The sequence below is a fragment of the Pelodiscus sinensis genome, chromosome 6 (assembly GCF_049634645.1).
Source record: "Pelodiscus sinensis isolate JC-2024 chromosome 6, ASM4963464v1, whole genome shotgun sequence".
Classification (NCBI taxonomy): Eukaryota; Metazoa; Chordata; order Testudines; family Trionychidae; genus Pelodiscus; species Pelodiscus sinensis.
Window position 1 is genome coordinate 105,999,520 of NC_134716.1, and position 26,159 is coordinate 106,025,678.

Below are 26,159 nucleotides of genomic sequence, written 5' to 3' on the forward strand. Positions count from 1 at the left end.
TGGCCCCCACAGGGCTCCTGACTTTGACCCTCCAGGTCTCTCTTGATGTTGCCGTACCAGGGAGACCGGGTTGAAAGACGTCCAACCTGTAGTTTTGCAGCTGGAGTGGCTGATAATTGAAAGCAGAGATGTGGGCAGAGGTAGAATTTTGAAGGACTTTGTAGGAGACAAGTCTCAGAGGGGTAGCTGTGTTGGTCTGTATCCGCTGAAACAAGGAAGAATCCTGTAGCACCTTAAAGACTAACCAGTTTATTTGGGCATAATCTTTCATGGGTAAAAACATGGTTTTTACTCATGACAACTTCTGCCCAAATAAGTCCATTAATCTTTCAGGTGCCATAAGACTCCTCATTTCCGTAGGAGAGAAAATTATGTATTGTATTCTCTGATGTCACATGCAAGAAATTAAATGATTTGAAAATGATTTGATTATCACCAAGATTCAGATACCCAGAATATTTTCTGACCCTCTGTTGATAGGTGTCAGTGTTGGGGAAGATTCTATACAACTCTGATATTCCTACATTCTGGTAAATTTTCTGCTGGATGATTAAGCCAATCTTTCACAGGAGCAGTACAATAAAAATGACCTTAGCTGGGGGCCAGAACATTTTAAATTCTAAAACCAATGAAGTTCTAGAAGGTTCTAAATTATGAGATTTTTGTCTTTCCTCTTCCTAGTGGGGACTAGTACATGGATCTTAACTATATTAATTTCAAAGATTATTATTTTCAGTATAACTGGCAAACATTCCACATACTGCAGCAGAAGCAAAAATAAACAACTCCATATTATTTTGATAAGGAGACAATTGGATTTCTCTCCCATGTATTTTACTTCTTAGTTGATTCTGCACTCAGGTTTTAGGAGTTTTTTTAGAGCCTACAAAAGAAATACTAGAGAAGTCAGTGAAACAAATATCTTTCTTGTGACCTACTGTATAGGGCAAAATATTACTCAGGTGTTTCTTAGTTTTCATATATGTACTGCATGTGTTGGAGCAGGAATGTTAGCTTGTCTTAACCTGAGATATAGAAATTCAGGACAGACAGGTGTTTCAAAATGTTTAGCTTCCCCTTTGACCTCAATACTCATACAATTGTGCATGAAGTATTTAGATCCAATCATCTCCACAAATATGCATAGATGGTGTTTTATTGCAGTGCACACCTTCTTTCCTTCAGGAAACAGGAGCAATATTGGCTGCATGGTCCTGGATCTCTTTCCCTGGGACTCTGTGGATGCCATTCCACTCGTGTCCCTGGGTCTGGTTATTTATGGAGTTATGGTGCAGGTACTATTCTCTGTTTGATCTGTGGCTTTATATATGGAAACCAAGGAGGAAGTTAAAAAATCTGTTTTAAAGCAGTCTTAATTGTTGTGGCTGATATTAAACAGACACAGGAGTCCTTAGAAAATGGTAGTATGATTTCTTCAAGGAAACTTGTTGCCAGGTGGAGAGCAAACCCTCAGAGCTACATTGAAGCGTTGAAATTCATGCAGTATGATTTCTGACTCTATAGATCTGGGGAATGAGGTTCCCTGCTTTCCGTGTTAGAGGGAATGATGCCTAGTAAACTCCACAAGGTGAACATCATGGAGTTTTTTGCCTCCTCTAGCACTCAAGAATGTTATTACTTAGGAAGGGGAGTATGTTCCTTTACATTTTCTACTAACACTCGTATCCATGTGTTAGGATATTTATGACAATCTGAATGATAGACCTTTACTAGAGGACTGTGACGGGGCGTCTCTGTTACTCCAGGGTGCCATTTTGAGAGGGTAGGGGGAGCTGCAGTCATGCATACCAAGATGCTTCTTGCTCTTTTCCCCCTTCCTCTCAGGATCAAGCAGAGAGGGGAAAGTACGCAGCTTGCATCACATATCCCTTTGCCCCTACCCCTCACCAGCTGGGAGCACGAAGGATTCCCAGAAGCTATTTATTTGCCTCCTGCTGGGCCTGAAGCCATCTTCAGGCAATGTCAGTGATTAGGGTGCTGCTGATAGTGCCCTGTCACAAGGACATGTGCTTCAGGGGGTAGCCAAGTTAGTCTGTTACAGAAAAAAACAACAAATGGTCTGGTAGCAATTTATAGACTAACAAAACATGTAGATGCTATCATGAGCTTTGGTGGGCACAGCCCACTTCTTCAGATGACCGAAAGTGTGAGTTTAAGATGTGCACACCCAAAATAAATAGCAGAGGGGAACGGGAGGGTGGAAGGGAAAAAAGGAAGGGGTCTTGGAGACAGAGAGCTAGTGGGAATCAGTAAATATCTGAAGATTGGGTAGTTAAAATGAAGCAGATAAGAATCAAAGTCAATGGATAGTATCCTTCCTGACATGGGAGTCCACACAAAGAGCTGTTTGTACTTTCAATGGCTGTTAAGTTGGTAGTATCCCAACCAACTTTCATCACGATTGAGTCCATTAGCACGTGAATTGAATTTGCGGATGAACTCTAATTCCAATGCTTCCCTGTTGATCTGGTTTGTAGAACTGGTTTGTGACAAGACCTGAAGATCTTTTAAAGAGTGATTTGGAAGATTGAAGTGTTCCCCAATAGGTTTCTGTATGTTTCCTTTATGTAAATCTGATTTATGTCCATTGATTCTTTCCTGTAGAGACTGTCTAGTTTGTCCAATATATATCGCAGTGGGGTACTGCTGGCATTTGACGGCACAGATCGAATTTCTGGATGTGCAGTCAAATGACATTTTGATTTGGTGTCATCAAAAGGAACTACTGGAGTGGAATTTCATACCATTTCACCTTATAGGCATATCTATTGCCTCTTGCCAAAGGTAATGGTATCAAAAACTAAATTAATACTTATGTGTGATTGAATGGAATTAGTAATATAAACCAATTTGGACAGAGAGCAACAGAATTGGTACTAAGACAGACCAGGACAAATTCTATCATAGATATAATTCCATTGATGTGAAGTGTTCCCCAATAGGTTTCAGTATGTTTCCTTTATGTATATCTGATTTATGTCCATTGATTAGGATGTAAACGGTTTTGTTTGTTTGTGCCAGCACAGAAAATAGCTCTTCAACTCTAGCCAATTTGCGTAAATGAGAAATGAGCACAGAACTCATTCTAGTGCTGGTTCTGAGCAAAGACCAAGCACCATTAAAATCATACAATAAACTACAAAATGAAAACTACACCACATACTAATATAGGAATTGCTCTCTATTTGTCAGAGTGACAGATGAATGCTCCCTTTATTTACTTGAATAATATGAACATATATGATCTTATGTTCCAAACCTGTCTGTTTGCCCATCGCTTTTGTTCATGCAGTCAATTTGCTTTGGAATTTTGGAACAGCTAAAGTAATCAGGATGATTGTTTGCCTGGTTGCTTGTGTTTTTCCTCTTTTAATTTTCTAGACTAAGTAAAGATTAGGCATTGTATTGTTTTACTTATGTGAGGTACCGTTTCCATACCCAACCTTCTACATTGTATTGTGACATAAGTATCTTTGGGTTAAGAGAATTTGCCAGCATTTCGAGAGGAGAGTGCATCCAGATGAGGAGTCTGGAGGATGTGGTTCTATTTTCAGTTTTGCCTTTGATCTGCTGTTTAATGTCAGGAAGTCAATGTTTACTTATTCTTGGATCTGGACTTCCAACACTCCTGTCATCTGAAGAAGTAGGTTGTGCCCACGAAAGCTCATGATACCATCTACATGTTTTGTTAGTCTTTAAAGTGCTATTAGATTACTTTACCTGATTACTTTAGCTGTTCCAAAATTCCAAAGCAAATTGTTGTTTTTTAAGTATTTCACTTCTTGTACCTCTTTTTACCACTCCACCTTTTGTCTGTCTTATTTATTTAGATTATAAGTTCTTTGGGGGGCAGGACTGTCCCTCAGTTTTTGTTTTTACAATGTCTAGCACAATGAGGATTAAGTTTTGGTTTGGACGCCTAAATTCTACTATAATAAATATAATAAATAATATTACATGTCAGTGAAATATTGCCAAGAGTTAGACATGCTGTTTATAGCTAAATGTGTCATTCCTTCTTTAGACATTGGTGTTGCATGTCACCTTGTAATCTGGGCACATTCATTGTCACCTGGCAATGATAGGATATTTTAGCATGGGAAGAAAGGGATACCTATGAAAAGAATGCATGATATTAACACATGCACACACAAAACATAACAGATATCCTTTGACTGTCTGAGTTAAAGCAAGCCCATAGCAATGGAGGACCAGTTCCCCAAAATACTACTTATGAACTTGCCATGTAGTTATCAAACAGACAGAATCATAATCAGGCTTGTCCTGGCTGCTTCAGGTTGAATGTTCTTTAACAGTCAGAGAAAGGAAAAACAAAGTTCGTACATTCTCATTCTGTCTAATTCATTCCCTATGCTATAATTTTGTGGGGCAGTAGAAAAGTGGATACAATAAGTGTCTTGGGAGAGTGAAAAGTCTGAGGGGTGGTTGTGTTAGTCTGTAACTTTAAAAATGAGTAGTCCTGTGGCACCTTGGACACTAACAAAAATATATAGAATCGAGAGCTAACATGGGTAAAACCCCACTTCATCAGATGAGCTGGAGTGGAAATAATATAGTCAAGATATTATATATATAATCTCAGCAAAAGCAGTTACCGGTTAATTGTAGGACTTGTGTTAATGAAGCTGAGCTGGATGTGTCCCATTCATAGCTATTAATGTGAAAGAGAGTGAGGAATAGCCATCATAATTCAGAATTTGGAAATGCTTGTTAGAAAAGACCTTCTATGCAATTATAGGAAACTCTATGTGGCTCATTAATGGCAAATTGCAGTGGTGTTGGTAATCTGAGTTTTCTTAGGAGTACTTGTTCAGGTCAACCGTAAGAATGTTTGTACACTGCTGAGCACACTGTTATGATCATGAAATAACTGTGTTGTCTGGTGTTAGCCACCATCCTGTATGTTTGCTGAGCCTGCTGGTTCTATAGGAGTCCTGGAGGTGCTGCAGCAGACAAGGGAGATTATTTTGATTTCTGATTCCAGTTAAGGTCTGCAGTACTATAAAAGCTTGATCTAAAGCTCACTGATGTCAACGATAGTCTTTCCATTGTCCTCAGCAGGATTTGGAGCAAAACCAAAGTATGTGGAAGTTTTGAAGACTCTAGAATTGTTACCTTCAGAAAATAAACTTCATTTATGTCTTAGGGTACGTCTACACTAGCCCCCTACATCAATCTCGGGAGGCTAATGAGGGCAACCGGAATTGCAAATCAATAATATTTAAATATCCCGTGCTCTATTTGCATGTTCCCAGCCGGTCACCATTTTAGAAATTGACTAGCCCGAAGTAACTGCCCGTGTCTACACGCAGCAGTGAAACGAGATTCTGATTTAAAACTCCTAATTTGAATTAGCTGGTAAACCTCATTGCAGGAGGTCTAGGTGAAAAGGTCCTGTGGTTTGGGCTGGTTGTTATTGTGCTGAAGCAGCACATGGGCGGTTTGGATGAACTGCACCATGAAGCACAGCATGAGGCCCATGAGCCTGGCACTGCTTTTCAGCAGCTCTAGCTCTATAATGTCAGTTCCCTGGTGTCCATACGGGCAACCAGAGCCCAGGGCGTGAGTTTGGTGTCTTACGAGGGGGTAGGCAGTGGACGAGTGGAGTGTGAGATGCAGCTGTAGACAGAATCACATGTCTCAGGACAAGGAGGAGTTCAGCCAACTGCAGTGTTATAGTAAATGTGTGCTCTTGTGTAGTTACAATGACTTTGGCATTTGAAAACCCCAGCTTTTGGATCCTTTCGCTGTTTTTTGAAGTGTGGATCTACTTTTTGTGACACTATCTGTAAATGACTCATGTTGCAGGTTAGTATTATTTTGTTGTATATCTTTGCAATGCCATGTCTGTCTACTATAGATCATAGAGTGCATATTGTTTTATGAGTTGGTGCTATTATCTTTAACAAATTCATGGAGAATAGAGCAAATTTTTAAAAAATTGATTAGGCTTTTGTACCTGTAACTAAACTGGATACGATGAGTGGTAGGACCAGCATCTGCAACATTCTCATCAGTAGTTCTCCTGGAAAGGAAAAGTACTTGACTTCCCGGTAGCTCATTTGGTATGGTCGAAGACAAAATCCAAGGATTATGCCTGAGGGAAACAAAAAGCATGAGTCACTCTTCAAGGTTAACCACTAATTACATAATAAAAACATAAATGTTTGTACAGTAGTTGCCATTTAGAAGTCTCAGTAGAACAGAGTGTTTATTATGGACCAGATTTTCATATCTTTACTAGGATTGCCAACTCTGACTAGCACTATTCCAGGAGATTTTTTTATCCCCCAAATGATGTAATTTTCTTAAACTATGTTATCCCAGAGCACTGGCAGCCCTACTCCTTACTTATATTGAATGTCACCTTACTTCATGAGTAGGCCAATTTGAGGTCAATGGAAATTGCTTCTGAACATGACTAAGAATATCAGAAGGTGGCTCATTGTTTGCACTATAATTTTATTTATTGGATTTATAGAAAAGATTATTCAAACATTACATGCCCACTTAATGGCCAGGTCCCTTTACAATATTTAAGTATTCAATTTCAAAGAAAAAAACCAATACACTAAATATTAGTATGACAGGGTGCAGTCACAGAAGACCCTCTTGGAGGGGTTTTCTGGAGTGCTGATGAGGCTACTGTCACTCGCCTTCCGGCATAGTTCTATGAATATTAGCTGAATGTGAAAGCAAGTTACTGCAGCTTGTTTCACGTCCTGAAACTTGAGAGACGAAGAATTCTACAGCTTTTTTTGTATTGCTTAATACGCTTTTCAGTAAATGACTATATGCAGTATAATAATGGTTGTCCAGCATTACATAGTGGAATGAAACAGAACTTCTGAGATGCGGGGAATCTTTAATGGATATCCTGGCACTGTAGTCCAGGGGGCTGAGCCAGGCCTGGAAGCTAGGAGGTGAGCCCTAATCTTTCTTTTCCAATGACATCTTCTATGGTTGTGGGCATGTCATTTAACCTCTCTGTAGCTCAGTTTCCCCACTTGTAATACTGGAATAGTGATTCATAATGTATCTGTTTTACAAGTATGTATTGAGGATTAATTATGCTGATATATTGTTATTAGCAGTGCAGAAAAGGATTTAAAAAAATAATTCCCTCCAGTGGCCGGAGCCACTAGGTGAAATTTTATGGTCTGTACCATGCAGAAGATCAGGCCAAGATGATATAAATAATCCTGCTTGACCTTAACATCTATAAAAATAACTAATATACTTAATGTGACTTTAGTAGTGATTTTAAAATATTTAAACACCGGATAGCTATGGAACATACTGACTGTGTGGTTTTTAAGTGACTAATGAGTTGTAACTTAAAAAGCTAGAGCAAATTTTCTTAACTTGTTTTAATTAGGTTTTTAACACTAGCTTTTAAAAGTCTTAAATAAGACAAAGCAGCCTATTGATGTAATAGACCTTTTAAGATTAAGTAAAGGGATAAGGCTATCTAACAAAATCAAATCAGGAACTAATCTAATGTTACTGTGAAGCAGGGTGTTTAACACCTCTCTGAAGTGGCTAGTATTCTGCAGGAACAGGCTTGAAGAAGCTGAATGCTCGAGCTTGCCTTTTTCAGTAAGAGTTTCAGGTTTCGGATTCTATCTGAACATAGTAATGAAACAAAACCTCACATAAAATGTTCCCATAACCTGTTGCACAGGTTTTTCCTCTTCCTTTTGTACAAGTAAAGTGCAAGCCTTCTATGATACCAGAAGCTCAACTTTCTGAATGGTAAAATGGTGTATCCCATCAGCATTGTAGTGGAGAACCATTTTGTAACAGAATCTTTCAGGCTGCTTCAGGACAAAAAACAATACTCTTTGTTAAAGTCATGGAGTAGAATTTTACGGGGTAAATATAGTACTGCAAAAAAACCAGACCTTCTTGTAAGCAAAAAGAACTGAAGTTAGGTGTTTTCAGAGATTGGTGTTAGGATGTACCAGTCACAGATGCAACTGAATTCCTGGAAGACTCCCAGCTTGTGTGACAGTCCCAGCGGTGAAATCTTTGCAGTCTTTTGTACATTGATTGACATTTTACTAACTGCTTTCCCTTCTGTATGGCTGCCCTTCCACCCCACTTCTAGTCTAGCGGAGAGGGGTGGGGAGGAGGAGGAGAAGAGATGAACCTTCTTCCTTCCTCCCCTTGATCTTTCCCTGACACTTTCTTCCTTTCTCAATTGTTGTTCTTGTCCTTCTCTCTCTGCCCATGACAACTATCTCAATGGAGGAGCTGTTGTGTGATGTCCCTGCTGCCCTTTCCCCTCATGTCCACCCTTACCAATGTTGGCCCCTCTGAGGCTGCCAGGTTGCCTGCCACACAAACCGTGGCAGTAGACACGGGTGAGAACTCTGGGACCCCCCCCACTGCTGCAGCAGCACCTTCTGCCACTGTCACCATTAAGAAGGCCCCCTGGAGAACAGAAAGGGCTAGGGAACAAAGAAGTGCAAGAGCCCCACCAGGAAGGTAAAACCTCCCGTGGCAGTGACTCACTCCCCTGCTGCAGCACTGATGTCAGCTGCAGCTTCCACTTTCTCCTGCTCCCCTGTTCCCTTCACCAGCTCTGGGAGCGATGGTATCCTGGCCCCCAGGGGGTTCGTTCAGGTAGCCACCACCCCTTCTTGCTGCCTCCCAATCTTCTCCGGCTGCCTCTCGGAATTCCATCCTCAGCAGCTGTGGCCCCTTTCCCACCCTGATCATGAGGCCGGGGTCTGTTGCCTCCTGGTGTCAATCTTGCCCCACAGGACCCATAGGAGGGTTTGGCTTGAGGATGTTCAGGAGCCTGAGGCCCTGACACGCAATGCACTGAAGGCTGAGGCACGCAGTTTCTTGGAGGATATTTGGGCTCCAAGAACAAGGTGGCTCTTGCCCTTCAGTGCTGGGGAGACTTCCATATTGTTCTCCGGACTGTCAGGGCCATTTTAGGGGAGGGCAAAGGGATGGAGGGAGGCTGTGGCTTACCAGCGGATGTGCTGCTTCCACGATACCTTGCTCACATTTGGGTTTGGTCACAGTTTGCTGCGGGGTCCGATGCAGGCTGCCAGCACTCCTGCCTGCAAGGATCTTCCCCAGCCCTCCCAAGGTCACTGCTAATCTTTGCCACTCTGAACACCCGGGGCTGTAGGCTACATCTCCACAGCTGTCGGATGCTCTCTGTCCTTCAGGAAGGGGGGTACTCCATTGTATTCCTGCAGGAGACACACACCGTTCTGGCTGCCGAGGCTAGTTGGTGGCTGCAGTGGGGGATCAGGGTCTTTTTTAGCCACTTGTTTAGCTATTAAGCCAGGGTGGCAAACCTGTTCTCCCCGAATGTTCAACCCGAGGTGCTGGGAACCACCAAGGTCATGCAGGGTCATCTGCTGTACCTCCAGGTTTGGATGGAGGGGCTGACATTACACCTCCTTAACATCTATGTCCTGACGTCTGGCCCAGAGAGGCTCTGCTTCTTCCAGCAGGTGTCTGCCTTCTCAGCTCCATGGATCCTCATAAGTGCCTGCCTGGTCCTGGGCAAGGATTTCAATTGCACCCTCGAGAAACAGGACCACACAGGGACCAAGCAGTGCCAGGCTGCCATGGATATCCTCAGGGAGATAACAGATTAACACTCCTTGGTGGATGTCTGGTGCGACCACCACCTGGATGAGGACACCATGTTTACCTTTGTCCGGGAAGAGGGTCAAAAATCATTTCATTCTGGGTTTTGTGAGCACAAGCGTGTATTTGTCACGGTTCACCCCTGTTCCCGACACCTGCCCCTTCTGTGGTGTGAGGGACACTCTGGTGTATGTTTATCTTGAGTGTGCCAGATTACAGCCCCTCTTTGGGCTCCTCCAGGACCTCTTGCTGAGGTTCTGGCTGCACTTTTCCTCTCACTTTTTAATTTGTGCACACTCCATCTGTGGCTCCACAAAGTCATGGGACCTCCTCGTCAACCTCCTCCTGGCTATGGCTAAGATGGCAATCTACAAGACCAGGGAGCAGAGGATGCCTAAATGAGGGGCCTGTGACTGTGGGGCCTATTTTTGCTCCTGTAGCTGTTCATGCACCCTGGTAGAGTTGCACTGGGTGGTGTCCACTGGCTCTTTCTAGGCCTTTGAGGGGCAGTGGGTACTGTCTGGGACCCTTTGCTTGTTGTCCCCATCCAGTTCCCTCGTTTTAGCCCTTTGACCTCCACATCCATCTGTGTTTTCTCTTTATTTGTCTATTGGAATAGTTGGAGCTAGGGCCTTTTGTATCCTCTCTGTAGGCTGGGGGAGCATTCTTTAGATGTGGGCAAATACAAAAAAATAGAGTGCTAAAAGTGTGGAGGATGGTATGAGATCTATTGGCCAACCATGAAAAAACACCCAGCTGCTAGAACTTCTTCCTTGATTTGATTAGTGGCTGGAATGTTTGAATGAAGAGCTGAACTAGGAAAGAAAGCTGTAAAAGGCCAGAGGCCAAGTGACGGGGGGAGCAAGCAAACAGAGGACCACAAACAGGGGAGCTTGAGAGAGAGTTTGTAAGAGGGAGTCCATCCTAGTACAACCAGGATAGTTAGGAAGGGATGCATGACCTGTGACAATACTTCTCCTGTCTCCTCCACCTGCACCTGTAGCCAGATAGACCACCTCACCATGGATACCTCTAAAGAATGATAGTCTGAAGAACAGCAAAATAAAGAGAATTAAGCAGACTCAAGGAATTGGTAGATAGGGTCCCATGGGAACAAGACGAATAGGAAAAACAACTGAAGACAGTTGACAGTTTTCAAAGAGACATTATGAAGGATGCAAGAGCAAACTATTCCGCTGAATAGAAAATATTGGAAGTATAGCAAGAGACCACCATGGCTTAACCAGGAGGACTTGAATTATCTAAACATCAAAAAGGAGTCCTACAAAAAGTGGAAGTCAAATTACAAAGGAAGAATATAAAAAAATAGCACTAGCACGTAGAAGAAAAATTAGATAGGTGAAGGCACAAAGGTAACGTATATACTACGTATACACTATGTGGAAGATCAGCACTGCCACAGTTAATCTTCCGTGGTTCTAGTGAAGACGTGCTAATTCAAATGAGAGGGCACCCCCGTTCGTGCAGGTAGCCCTGCTCCTCATGAGTAAGGGAAGCCAATGGGAGTGCTTGCTCCTGTCGACCTCCCACTATGTGGATGATGTGAAAATGAGATTTAAGGTATGTAACTAATGTAGCTGAAGTTGTGTATCTTAAGTTGACTTTCCCCTTTAGTGTAGATCTGGCCAAAATGAGCTCAAACTAGCTAGAGACATGAAGGGTGATAAGAAAGCATTCTGCAAATATATTAAAAGCAAGAGGAAGACCAAGGACAGAGTAGGACTGTTACTGAATGAAGAGGGAAAAACAATAACAGAAAATGTGGAAATGGCAGAGGTGCTTAATGACTTCATTGTTTCCATTTTCACCAAGAAGATGGTGGCGAATGCTAGAAAAAATGAAATAAGTTCATAAGCTAAAATAGGAAAAGAACAAGTTAAAAATTACTAAGAAAAGTTAGATGTCTTCAAGTTACCAGGGCCTGATGAACTGCATCCTAGAATACTCAAGGAGCTGATTGAAGAGCCATTAGTTACCACCTTTGAAAAGTAATGGAAGATGGGAAGATTCCAGAAGACTGGAAAAGGGCAAATATAAATAAGGACATCCCAGGAAATTACAGATCAGTCAGTTTAACTTCTGTGCCAGGAAAGATACTGGAGCAAATAATTAAGAAATCTATTTGCAAACCTCTGGAAGATAATAAAGTGATAAGTAACAGTTAGCTTTGTTTTGTAAAGAACAAATCATGTCAAACCAACTTGACAGCTTTCTTTGATAGGATAATAAGCCTTGTGGGTAAGGAAGAAACAGCAGATTTGATATACCCAGGCTTTAGTTAAAGCATATGATGTGGTCTCACATTACCATCTTATAAATAAACTGGGGAAATACAATCTAGTTGTATAAGGACTCTATAAGGTGTGGAGGGGGGACAATGATATCCTAGGACAGGGAAAAGCATGACTATGGTGAAGTTAAATCTGGAATGTTGCATCAATTCCAGGTACTTTCACACTAAGATGTAACAAATGTAATGTGTCCTTTCCCCCCATTCATATATTAGAAACTACTCCTTTTCTTCTACTAACTAGGAAACATGATAATTATCTATAATTATCCAAAAGGTATAAACACTTAAGGTAGAGAGTAATTTAGTGACCTACAATTAAACTTCGGAAGACCAAAATTAATACATTTTTATGAAAGCATTTTTGAGAAATACTTTTATTTATGAAGATTTTTTTCTTTTGAGTAAAACTGAATAAAAATAAAGTATTTTTCTGTTATATGTGGGCATAACAAAAGGAATCTTCGGAGAATCTACCAGAAGAATTTAAGCACTAGCAATTTATTTTGATAGATCAAATATTATGTATAATTTTCTTGAAATTAATATGAACATAAAAATCCCCTTATCGAGCTGATAAATAAACTTCTTATACTCCTGTCTGTGCTACAATGAGGGCTTGGTTTTGAAACATTTCAGGCCCTGGCCCATTTGTTATGTATATGTGATGGATGGCAGGCCACACACCTTCAAAGAGGATTTAGTTTCTACATCAATAGAACCATCTGGTCATAGTTAGAAAATTAGAAGTGGACCCTAACTCAGAATCAAGTAGCTCTGACCTCTAGGGAAATTTAAATCTAATCTGCTCTCTAATGCTGATTCCCCCCCGAACTCATCACCTTACTATGTGACCTTTGTAGCAGGATCTTTCACTAAGTCTCATAACTTCAGCAGATTTCTTCCCTTGAAATAGTGAATTAGCACAGAAATTCTCAAAGATAAAAAGACATACAATCTTGAAGGGAGTAGTAATAGGAACTCTGTTTTGTAAAATCATTGTTTCCAGTTTTTAACATAAATAGTAGGGTGTTTTGAATCCCTATCCTATTTCTCTATTTCAGAAGCATGCAGTTATGGACATAAAGATCTATAGAATTATTTATAGTGTATATAAACTTTCTTTGCAGAATATTTAAGTACAAAATATATAAAAATAAATTATATTTATTTTTGACGTGTTCTACAAGAAAAATATTAGGTAGTGCTTCCAACTCATGGTACAATATCTGAATTTTCCTTACTGATGCATTCCAATCCAAACAGAAGACATCAAAACCTGTCACTTAATTGAGAGAGAAGTTCTTACTCTTCCACTAGGTAAAATAACGCACCAGCTAAAGTCACTGTTAATGCTAATTCAGCACCAGTCCTGGTACTAATATTCTGTTTTAAATAAATAAGATATAATCAGTAACTGCATTTCACTGATTTATTTACATAGTAATAGAATGTGCCAGATCAGATTTCTGCACTTGTCCCATACTTAGTTTTTCGCAATGACAAAACAATTGCTTCTGAGGATGGTAACAAGTTCTCAATTAGAGACATATATGGAATGTAATAAGCTTATTTCTCACTCTCATAAGTTTGTAGTTTATATCTTGTTTATTACTGAGAATGTTTCCATAATCCATATAAACATGTAATCCTTTTAAAAATCCCACTTACCTCATGGATCTAATGATATCTTGTGATGGTGAGCTCTGAAAACTGATTGTTATTTTATTAAAAAAAAGTGTATTGATTAATACAGGCAGTCCCCGGGTTACATGGATCCAACTTACATCAGATCCCTACTTACAAACGGGGTGAGGCAACCCCGCACTAGCTGCTTCCCCCCAGCAAACCAGGGAGGCGCAAAGCTAGCGCCCCCCCACAGCATACCAGGGAGACGCGAAGCTAGCGCCCCCCCACAGCAGACCAGGGAGATGCGGAGCGGCTTTTCTCAGCAGACACCTCAGCTTGAGAAGGACTGAGGGAAGTGAGGTGTGGGAGAATAAAACTGAGCTTTGGAGAAATGTTTGGCTAGAGTTTCCCCTACTATATGTACCAGTTCTGACTTTCATACAAATTCAACTTAAGAACAAACCTACAGTCCCTATCTTGTACATAACCCGGGGACTGCCTGTAATATACTTTTCATTTTGTTGAAGACTGCCTTGTTCTTGTGTTACAAGAAGGCAAATAGGAGCACTTGATTTACCATCTCAATGCCATTAGAAGCATTTGATTAATTTCCCTATACCATTCATTATTTTATATACTTCTAGGATATTCCCTCTTATTGATTTATTTTACAATTTCTGTGATCTGAGCAAAGCTTTCACATTAGCTAGCCACAATCAACTCTAGGTCATTTCTGTGATGGGATCCCCTGAATGCAGTAAGGGACTATAGGACTGCTGGGTCCCCTAAACTGCCCAGCCTGGTCTCTCCCTCACAATGCTTTGTTAGTGAAAAGCATCAAACTCCTCCAGAAGCTGTGACCACTCAGCCAAATAGCATGTGGAACCCCATACTAAGCTAGACTGCATGAATACTGCCAGCACCACTTGTGAATCACAGAGAGAGAGGCACCAGCCAAATCCCACCAGCTTCCAGTACTGTACCTCAAGAAAATAATGTCCATTTTTTTAATTAGTTCATCTCTTTATCAATAGAAAGTAGACACACACCAGCCTTTTGCAAACCTAAGCAAGTACTCTTACCAAACACTACCAGACAAACTCACTGGTAAAGATAAACAGTTAAACAAGTTTATTGATTACAAATGATAGATTTAAAGTGACTATAGATACAGGTAAAAAGTCAGAATTAGTTACCAAAAATAAAATATAAACATAGTCAAAACTCTCAGCCCTATTAGACTAAGCAACATCTAGATTAAGCCGTTTTTCTCATGCCTGTTGATATTGCAGTTCATAGTATACAGATTTCATCTTTGAAACCTGGACCAGTCCCCTCTGCTGGAGTCTTTAGTCTTCTCCTCAGTGTCCTTGTTGCTTGCAGCATAGGTGGGAGCAGGAAAATGGCCAAGCATGAGCCCCCTGTGGTTTCTTTTATACCCTCAGTCCCAGAATGCAAATCCAGGCATGATTAGTGGACATAGTTGCATCCCCAGGCAAAGTTGAGCAATTTATCTGGTGAGGATTCAGCCAGGTGAGTTATTGACTTGAACCTCCCTTACAGGCTACATCTGCACTGTAGCCTTCTTGTGAAAAGCTTATGCAAATGAAGCTCGGCATGGAATATCGCTATGCTTCATTTGGATAATTAATGAGTAGCCATTTTTGCACAAGCGGCTTTTGCGCAAAAAAGAGCAGTGTAGATGGCTCCTTTTTGCGCAAAACCCCCTCTTGAGCAAGAGCCGTTCTTCCTCATTTTTTGGAGAAGCCAATGCTGTGCAGAAGCTGCATGAGGAATTTGCCATGGGTTTTGCAACCAACTGTTAAACTAACATTTATTTGTAAGGGGAAACTACACATAAGCTGCAAAGTTATGTATGTGTTGGAAGCCTGCCTTTCATTCAAGCACTTGTATATAAGGCTTTCTGACAAAATGGCAGTCTTGTTCTCTACTTGCTTACTTTCATACTCACAGGTGTTGAAGTCACTGCAACCAGCAACTCACCACTTAAAGAAGTAGCACTTGTCATATGATATTATTTTTCAGATTTTGCATTTGCTTTTGATCCCTGAATCTCTCTCACATTGCAGGACAAAAGAGCTTTTCCACAAAAATTTAGCATCTGCAAACAGTCTTCATATTGATGTTGACATCAGTTCTTTCTTCCACCTTTGATAGAGCCACATCTTTAACAGCTTTTAAAGGTATGCACTGAGATTCATAATATACCCTTTACTTTAGGGTCTCTTTTACTTTATCCAGCTCTTGTGAGGCCACATCTGGAGTATTGTGTCCAGTTCTGGGCCCCCCACTACAAAAAGGATGTGGACGCATTGGAGAGGGTCCAGCAGAGGGCAACGAAAATGATTAGAGGGCTGGAGCATATGACCTACGAGGAGAGGCTGAGGGAGTTGGGTCTGTTTAGTCTGCAGAAGTGAAGAATGAGGGAGGGTTTCATAGCAGCCTTCAAGTTCCTGAAGGGAGGTTCCAAAGGGGCTGGAGAAAGGCTGTTCTCAGTAGTGACAGATGGCAGAACAAGGAGCAATGGTCTCAAGTTGCAGTGGGAGAGGTCCAGGCTGGATATTAGGAAAAACTATTTCACTAGGAGGGTGGTGAAGCACTGGAATGGGTTACCTAGGGAAGTAGTGGAGTCTCCATCCCTAGAGATTTTTAAGTCTCGGCTTGACAAAGCCCTGGCTGGGTTGATTTAGTTGGGATTGGTCCTGCCTAGAGCAGGGGGCTGGACTTGATGCCCTTCTGAGGTCTCTTCCGGTTCTATGATTCTATGATTCTTTCATGCAGATGAACCTGATCATATTATTGTCAACATTTCTCAATGGTTCAACTGTAGTTACTTCTTACACCAACTCTAGTTATACTTAGGACTCAGTTGAGAGTAGTCTTCCCTCTTGTGTGCATGAGAACTAATTGTTCCATTTAAATTATTGAGAAGTGGCTTCTCTAAGCCTTGTTACACTGTATCACATGACCACTTTATATGTGTGTATGAAGTCATTCATTATAACTGCTTTATTATGCTTCTTCAGTCTCCCGTAATATTGTGTGCTCAGTGGGGGAGATTCTAACCCCATCCTCAGGCGTATGTCTAGACTACATTTTTTTTTGAGAAACTGCCCTTTTTCCGAAAAAACTTCTCCTGAGTCCACATTGCAATCACTTTCTTTCAAAACTAAATCGAAAGAATGCAGGGTTTTTTTTTTTACATTGGTAAACCTCAAATTATGAGGCAGAACACCTTTTTTGAAGCGCTCTTTTGAAAAAAGGCATGTGTGGATGCAGAACAGGGACATTTTTTGAAAGAAGAGGCAGTTGACCTGTTGGCCATTCTGTGACTAGCAATCAGGGCTTTCTTTTGAGAGAGAGTCCATGCAGTCTGGACTCTCTCTTTCGAAAAAGCAGATTACTTTTTCAATCCGGTTTTGAGGTGTGGACGCTCTCCTTCGAAAGAAGCATGTAGTGTAGACGTAGCCTTCATGTCAGATAAAAGGGATGGAGCAGCTGAAACAGGCTCCAAAAGTCCTCCTTCCACACAAAAGACAATTCCCTTGGTGCAGGAAAATGCTGGCTTCTTCCTACAAGCTGTCTTCTGGAAGCTCTGGAGTATGAGGCATGCCAGGGATGGGCTAGGAGTAGGAGTAATTGTTAGGGTGGGGCTGCAGCACATAGTGATTCTTGACAGCCAGGGATCTGCTGCAGTAATTCACACATGGCCTCAAGGCTAAGTTGTATTAGGGGCTATGTCAGTCCCTGAAGTAGCTCCAAATTTGTAAGGTGCCAAGATAGCTTAAGGACACTTTAATCTCTCTTCTCTTAGGCTGAGAGCTGTGGTTTTGATTATTTTAAAGATGCAGCGCACAATATCATCCAATATATTTTTCTTGATAGTACAATCCCTAATTAATGTATTTGGGTACAGGCTCTTACCTGTTGGGGGTGTGATAGAAGCAGTCCTGGAACCTCTTACAGTTAGCAGCATAGAACAGAAACTGGAGGAATTGAAACAGGGACTGCTTGCCTCTCTCCTCTGCTTGAGAGACAGCAATAGCTTATGGGCCAGACCAGCTGCCCTATGGGTAAATAAGGCACCCAGTTGCAGGCCCCAGATAGTCTGCATATGGCAAAGACTGCCCTCCCTGTGAACTGAGCACAAGCAGGGACAGTTTATGGAGACAGACCTGTCTGCAAAACAACAGATTACAGTGGCCAGACAAGAAGCAACCCAAGGGCTGCTCAGGGCAGCAGAAAGTAAGATTCCGTTTTGTCTCTCAGACAGAGAACCTGAGTGACCCAAAGACCACAGTTCCAGGAAGGAGACTGAACCATCTCACTCCACTGTGTCTATGCCACCCAAGCCTGGTAGGTTTCCCCCCTGCACAAGAAAGCAGGGATGACCAAGCCTTTTAGTTCTTCTTGATCTTCAATTCCAACAATGACCTGCGAGGAGACTATGGGGGCATTTTTGTTATTTTTACTTAGTTTGTGGGCATTTAATATTTATTGGTGTGGGATTGGTTGGTTACTCATTGTGTGACATCCTTACTTCCTTTATCTGTTCATTCCCCTTTACTAACCCTACATATGAGCATGTCTCATCTGAGATCAACCTCATTGTTTGCAAATTCCTCCATAATGAGGGTGTAAAAATCATTAGCATTTCACGTGCTAAAAAATGAAACAGTCTGGTGGGACATCAGCTATATGACCTTTAATTCCTGATTTAATTGAAGAATTTCCCCACAGTAAATAAACACAAACAACCTCCCCCTTCTCCCCCAAAAAACCCACTTCTCCTCTAAATACTGTTTGATATCCTGTATTTCTGTGTACTTTTGTGTACTTTTTTAAAACTTATATACCCTCAGAATTACCTGGATGCTTCCTTATAACATACACATGTTTGAAATCTTCCCTAATATCAAACGAGTGATCTCAAATTATCAAAATTGTATTTTTTTCATCTGTAGCTCTGGGGCAGCCTCGCTGTGTGGACCTCCCTGCACAGAGCTGGGAGTCCAGAAATGTGCTACCAACTGCCAGAGTATCTGGCTCTGAGGCAGTCGTGCTATGTGGACTGTCAGACCCTCAGGCTTGCTGGTGATTCAAGCTGCCAACTGTCCTCGGAGTATGGAAGCCCTAGTGTCTTTGGTCTGGAGCAACCCAGATGTCAAGGTTGTCTCAGAACCACAGACAGACCCTGGGAATTCCAGGCAGCTGCTGAATGAAACTGTCAAGGATATCAATTTCACTGAACAGCTGTAAGGGTCCTTGGGAGCAAATTAGATTTCAGAAATACCATGTCTTGCTGTTTCAGAAGCAAAATATTTTTGGAATTTTGGTTTATGGGAGATGTTAAAATAGAAAAAATCCCTATGAACCTGAACTCTCATGTTTTGACAATTCTATTTGTATACTAAATTGGGAAGTATTGCAAGTGCCATTATACGGCTACATCTACACTACATCGGAGGTATCCCAAAATAGCGACCCCATGTCTATACAAGCCGCTTGTTATTTTGAAATATTTTTCAAAATAACGAGCGCGCTATTTTGCCATCCTGGTAAACCTCGTTGCACAAGGGTTAAGAGATGGCTCAAAATAGCACGTTATTTTGAAATTTGGCACTGTGTAGACACGCAAAATTTAAAAATAAGCTATTTCAAAATACATTTGAAATAAGATATGCAATTTGCATAGCGCAAATTGCATATCTTATTTCAAGTTTAAGGTGCTATATTTATTTCAACTTTAAGGTGCACCCTTACTTGCAAACCATAATTGTAAACTTTTAAAAAATAATCACTGTAGTAAACTATTTGCTGTCTTCAGATGTTCCTTATCTGCTAAGTTGTGTGGTACATTTGCTTTGTCCTCAGATCTCTCCTCCACCTTGCTCTCTTTACTTTTAGGCTTCAGTAATTCTTTTATGATATTGTGAGTCACGTGACTTCTTTGCATCTCAATTTCCTCATCTGCAAAATAGGGACAATAATGTTGTAACTACTGTACCTTGCCAGAAGATTTGTGTGGAGAAAGATAATTCCATTTCACAGAGGTTTTCAATTATTTGAAATTTGAATTTGTTCTGATTAGGAATGAATTTTTTTTTAAAATCTCTGTTTAAAAGAAAGCCCTGGAACCTGTATCTCCAGAACTGTCCACCCAGATTCCTTCCTCAGAACTTCAGTCCCTAGAAAACCTGGGATCCTTGACTCAGGCTCAGTTCACTTGTCTGGCTTCCTGTGCCACAGATCCTGGGATGTGATTTCTGTCTGGGTGCCCCTAAGCTGTGCACTCTGGAAGTCCTGGAACTGTGAAGCAAGCTGGCAAGAAACCAGACATGTTTTAAAAGTTGCCTGGCAGATAGAGTTCCACTGGAACTTTGTTGAAATTGAATAATCTATACAGGATGTTTTGATTTTGATGAATTGAATAATTCTGACAGAACTATTTGTCTGAATTTTTCTGACCAGCTGTACTCACAGGACTTCTATGAAACATAGTTCATTAACATGCATTGAGATCCTCAGATGGGAGATATTTAGAAGTGAAGAATAGTACTGTCCTATTTTTAAACTCTGTTTAGAAGTATAGGGATAGTTTTTAATATTAGTTCTGCTGATATAAATCCTAAATCATAGAATCATAGAATAATAGGACTGGAAGGGACCTCGAAAGGTCATCGAGTCCAGCCCCCCGCCCTCAAGGCAGGACCAAGCTCTGTCTACACCATCCCTGACAGATGTCTATCCAACCTGTTCTTAAATATCTCCAGAGAGGGAGATTCCACCACCTCCCTTGGCAATTTATTCCAATATTTGACCACCCTGACAGTTAGGAATTTTTTCCTAATGTCCAATCTAAACCTCCCCTGCTGCACTTTAAGCCCATTACTCCTTGTCCTGTCCTCAGAAACCAAGAGGAACAAATTTTATCCTTCCTCCTTGTGACACCCTTTTAGATATTTGAAAACTGCTATCATGTCCCCCCTTAATCTTCTTTTTTCCAAACTAAACAAGCCCAGTTCATGAAGCCTGGCTTCATAGGTCATGTTCTCTAAACCTTTAATCATTCTTGTCGCTCTTCTCTGCACCCTTTCCAATTTCTCCACTACTGAAGTCACTAGAATTATCCCAGATCAGTATTAGTGTAAGCAAGATCATAATCTGGCTCATAAATTATATCCCATTATAATTACAAAGTTTTATGTACAATTAAGGTGCTGTTAGTCACGTTATAAAAATTATAATAATACCTTTCTGTCTGGAGATTTACGCCTGCTGCACCTTCTTGACAAATGCTCAGATTTTTTGTCCCTAAAATAACAGCTCTCAATTGATAAGTAAAAGCTTCAGGGGGTAGCTGAGTTAGTCTGTACAGGATAAACTTAAAAAACAACATCTCTCTTAAGCAGAGTGGTATATAGACTTTAACATACTGGCCAGTTTACACAGTTTCTTTATTAATTTTTCTCACCCATTTCTTTCTTTTCCAGTTCTCCCTGGATTGGAAGTTGACATACTTTCTAATAGCTTATGATTCTTTCTCATTTATTATGGAAAAGTTTCAAAATATCAACATCTGTTATAGTCTTTCCTTTATATTGGTGAGGCATCCAAAAGGCTACAGTTAGAATCTGGGGGTATGTCTACCTTAGCCCCCTAGTTCGAACTCAGGAGGCTAATAAGGGCGACCAAAATTACCAATGAAGCGTGGGATTTAAATATCCCACGCTTGATTAGCATAATCCCAGCCGGTCGCCATTTTGGAAACTGACTAGCCCGAAGTAACTGCCCGCGTCTACATGCGGCAGAGAAGAGGGATTCCGAGATGAACACCTTAGTTCGAATTAACTGTTAAATCTCCTGTTACCACGAGGAATAACAGTTAATTCGAATTAAGGGGTTTATCTCGGAATCCCACTTCTCTGTCACATGTAGACACGGGCAGTTACTTCAGGCTAGTCAGTTTCCAAAATGGCAACCGGATGGGATTATGCTAATCAAGTGCGGGATATTTAAATCCTATGCTTCATTAGCAATTTTGGTCACCCTCATTAGCCTCCCTAGTTTGAACTAGGGGGCTAGTATAGACGTACCCTAAGTCTTGTAGAGCTAGGCATTGTCCAAACTCCCAAGAGCACACCTTGTACTTTCCCTAAAACGTTTATGATCTAATTTAAGAGTCTTTTGTAAGATTTTATAATTCCTTATATTGGTATTAAAATATCCCATGATATTTTGTCTAAATGATACTGTGACGGGGCAAGCCCACACCAGGCGGGGGCAGCCCCTCGGGAGGCGTTGTGGAGCGGGAGGCCAGGCAGCCACTGGCTTTGCCCGAGCTGCTCGGCAGCTGCGCGCGCCGCCCCCAGCTTCAGCGCGGAGGGGGAAGGTGACGTCATGCGAGGCGCGCCGCGGCATCAGTCGCGTTGCCGGGGCAACGTGCTGACATCCGGGCGGAGCGGGGGGGGGCCGCCGAGACGCACTGACGCCGGTGCCAGGTTTAAAATGCCAACCCTGGGAGCGGGGGGGGGGGGGGGGGAGAAGCGCACCGGGACGGAGGCGAGCGGACGGCCCGCCAAGGAGTCAGCGGACCCACCCCCGGCAGTTCCCCGGAGCAAACCCCGAGCGGGGACGGTGAGTCTGCCGCCGGCGCAGGGGGAAGGAAGTGGCCCAGGGCAGAGTCAGGAGTGACTGGTGGGCTGGCGCGTTAAGGGTGCACACCCCGTCAGCCGGGGCGGGTCGAGCCGAACCCGCACCCTTAGGGCCCTGGGCCGGGGCCCGTGAGAGTGGGTGGGCCTGGGCCCCCCTTCCCCTCCCGCCTTACTCGGGAGAAGGAAACCGAAGACAAAGGTGGACAAAAAGGGTGGACAGGAGGACTCGGAACACTGGTGCAGGGACACCTCACGGGAGAAACTTGGGGGTACCGCCGCGAGATGGCGGCGGGGAGTCACAGATACACATTGTTTGTTTCTGTCTTATACCTGTTTACTTAATATTGCACCTTCACTTTTACTTCTTAGATGTACAGTTGTGCACCATGCTTTGTGGAAAATGTCCACTTCCATAGAATCATAGAAATGTAGGACTAGAAGACACCTTGAGAAGTCACCAAATCCAGCTGTAATAGCCATCTGTCATTCACTGGTCCTATTGGAGTCCAGAAGGTGGGCAAGCATAAGTAAGCCCTCTCACAACTAAAGGAACTCCCCCAGCCTATGGGGAGGGTCCACAGAGCCTAGAATGCCAAGTGATTATGAGGAACAAATGAAGAGAAAACAGGGACAGGTGTGGAGGTCAAAGGGCTAATATAAGTGAGCCAGACAGGGACACCAAGCAGAGAACCCTAGACAGTGCCCACTGTCCCTTGAAGGCCTCAAGAGAGCCAGTGGACACCACCTAGTGAAACTCTGCCCGGATGTGTGAACGAATACAGGAGCAGAAATAGGCCCCACCCCTCAGCCAGCCTCTGCTCCCTGGTCTTGTAAACTGCCATCTTGGCTTTAGCGGCCATTCACTGGTTGAAGGAATACATCGGGGTGGCCAACCCGTTACAGGCAAAGAGCCAAAATAGTGGTGGATATAGCACAAAGAGCGAGGGAAAAAAGTTGTCGAGCAAAAACAAAACCAAAACAAACAAAAAAAAGACGCTGCCCCTTTAAATGAAAACTCCAGTTTGGCTTTTTGGCTCCCGTTGGCCGGCGCCATCTTGCCGATGCCATTTTGCTTTGCTGCACAGGACGGCTCCTCTGCACCCAGTGAGCACAGGGAACCGGGGGGCCGGGTGCCCTTTGTAGGGGCACAGGGGTGACTTTGTGAGCTGCGAGGTACACATCGCGAGCCACACTTTCTGCGGTGAAAAGCCACATGCGGCTCGCGAGCCATGTGTTGGCTACCCCTGGAATACATGCTGGAGCTTGGTTAAACAGCTTTCTCTTCCCTGAGTAAAAAAAAGGCCAAAGCCTAAATTCAGCATACTTAGGCCGGCACCTGGGATCATTTAGAACTTGGTAGAGGCCAGAGGCAAATTAAACACCTGCAGCCAATTAAGGCCTGTGGTGCCATTTTAAAAGTGTTCCCTTGGGCTAGGTAGGGGGAAGGAAAAGAGTGAAGGACAGGAAGGAGGAAATGCTGTGTGCAGGAGCTGTGTGGGTGATGAGCTGATGGGCAGGTACCAAAGGAAAGGTACTGGGAGGGACTGTTTGGGGGAAGTGGTCCAGGGGGAAGCTCCCAGATTGTGAGTGGTAGTAACCCTGCCTGTTGCCGCTGCCTTAGGGTCCCTGGGCTGGGACCCGGAGTAGTGGGTGGGCCTGGGTTCCCCCTCACGTCCTCACAACCTCTGCCTCGAGAAGGGAGATCAGGACTCCAGAGGGGGAATTTATCCCAAATGTATAGGGTTGCCAGATGGTTTCAACAAAAATACTGGACACACTTGACATTACCTCACAATCTACATTACATCTTATTTAGAAAATACCGAACATTTATATTTTCTCATTTATATTTTCTCAATTTGTTTCCCGAACAGAAAGCTCAAATACTGGACTGTCTGGTTCAAAACCGGACACCTGGCAACCCTACAAACGTATGAACTAGCCTGTGATGAGTATGGCTCAGTAGGCTGTGGCTCCTGCCTCTAGTTATGAGACAAAGGCCATGTGGAGGGCCACAGCTAGTCTCTGAGGCTAACACTATCTGCCAGTAGCACAAGACCCACAGGAAATAGCTGAAGCTTTGCCACACAGCACCTTGCATGGAGGCAGGACCAAGTAAACCTACACCATTCCCCACAGGTATTTGTTCAACCTGTTCTTTAAAACCTCCAGTGACTGTATGCTATAACATCTCGTGGAACCCTATTCTGGAGTTTAACTAACTGCACGTATAGTTAGAAAGCTTTTCCTAACACCTAACTTAAATCTCCCTGACTACAGATGAATACCATTTTTTCTTGTCTTGCCTTCAATGGACAAGGAGAACAATTTCTGTCCTTTTTATAATGCCCCTTATATTTGAAGATTATCATCAAGTCCCCTCTTCAAGTCATTTTTTCTCAAGACAAAACATGCCCATCTTTTTCAACCTTTACTCATAGGTCATGTTTTCTAAACCTCTTATAATTGTGATTGTTCTCATCTGGATTCTCTCCAATTTGTCTACGTTTTCTGAAAGTGTGGTACACAGAACTGAACTCAGTGCTCCAGCTGAGGGCCTCACTACTGCCAAAGAGAGTGGGACACTTAGCTACCATCCCTTTCATATGACACTTCTCAACAAATCCCTGAAACATATTAGCCTTTTTTTGCTGACATTGTTGACTCCTATTCAATTTGTGACCTACTATAACTAGATCCTTTTCAGTAATATTACCATTTTTTAGGGGTTGGAGTGGAGGCTCTCGTCTTGGGCCAAAGGGCTCAGAGTATGGGAGGGGCTCCGGGCTTAGCCCAGGGAGGGAGATTGGGGTCCAGCAGGAGTTTCAGGGTGCAAGCTCTGGGAAGGAGTTTTGGTCCAGGGGGACGCACATCTGGGGCAGGAGGTTGAATGCAACAGAGGGTTCAAGACTGGGACAGGGATCCAGGAAGCAGGCTCTGGCTGGGCACTGTTTAACTGAGATGGCTTCCGGGGTGGTGGACCGTGGGGTTAAAGCAGGCTTACTCCTGCCCTGGCCTTGCACCACTCCTGAAAACAGCTGGCATGTACAGCAGTGGCTCCACGTGCTGCCCCTCACATACAGGCACTGAGCCCACAGCTTCTACTGGCCACTGTTCCCTGTTATTGATCAATGGGAGCTGCAGGAGTGAAGTCTGCAGGCATGGACAGCGTGTGGAGACCCTTTGTTCTGCCTTCTCAGGGGCTGCAGGGACATGCCAGCCACTGACAGGAGCAGCAATTATCACAGGGATAATGACTCCAGCAATGACAGGTGAGGCATTTTAGAACTCACTACTCAAAGAATTAATTTAAACATAAGAGAGAAATGAAAATTATGAAATGCACAGACCAGTCAAAAACCAAAAATAATACACTTTGCAAGCAGGAAAAGAAGTAACAACACCACCCAATGTATGTGTTGTGTCAAGAGGTGAGAGGGAAGGACAGTGCGTGTTTCTGAGAATGACAAAGACACGCACAGTGTGTGAGAGTGACCGAGATTTGCATTGCCAAGCTCCACCCATCCCCTTCTCTCTATGTGGAGATAGGGTACTGAAGTAGAGTGAGGACGGACACCCTGACATCAGCACCCCCCTCCCATACCCTACACAGCAAGCAAGAGGCTCCCAGGGGGCAGCTCCAAGGCAGAGGGCAGGGGCAGCATGACAGTGTGTGTGTGGGGGGGGAGGGGAGAATAGGGGGGCAATTAAAGTGCCAGCATTTGATAGCTTCCTGTCCAAACCAGTCAGGATCCCCTGTCAGAGGCTCCAAGATCAACTGATAGATCCCGATCTACTGGTTGGTGACCACTGCTCTAACTCCTATTGCTCAGGCCCTCTAACGCTATTGGGAGAGTGTCAGAGGCACCATGTCACAATCCTTC

General features: G+C 42.9%; 1 protein-coding gene and 1 long non-coding RNA gene across 2 annotated transcripts in view; one reads left to right on the top strand and one right to left on the bottom strand.

Annotated features, from left to right (window-relative positions):
- The window catches only part of SLC1A3 (solute carrier family 1 member 3), an 83,869-nt gene that overhangs the window by 45,155 nt on the left and 12,555 nt on the right, over positions 1-26,159 (bottom strand). The window contains exon 3 of the mRNA XM_075932532.1: positions 6,002-6,139. Coding sequence (XP_075788647.1) covers positions 6,002-6,139 — 138 coding nt within the window. The remainder of the gene's footprint in view (positions 1-6,001; positions 6,140-26,159) is intronic.
- On the top strand, positions 1,091-25,883 carry LOC142829970 (uncharacterized). Its single transcript, XR_012904950.1, has 3 exons — positions 1,091-1,295; positions 24,150-24,414; positions 25,476-25,883. It is a non-coding gene; the product is annotated as an uncharacterized LOC142829970 (long non-coding RNA).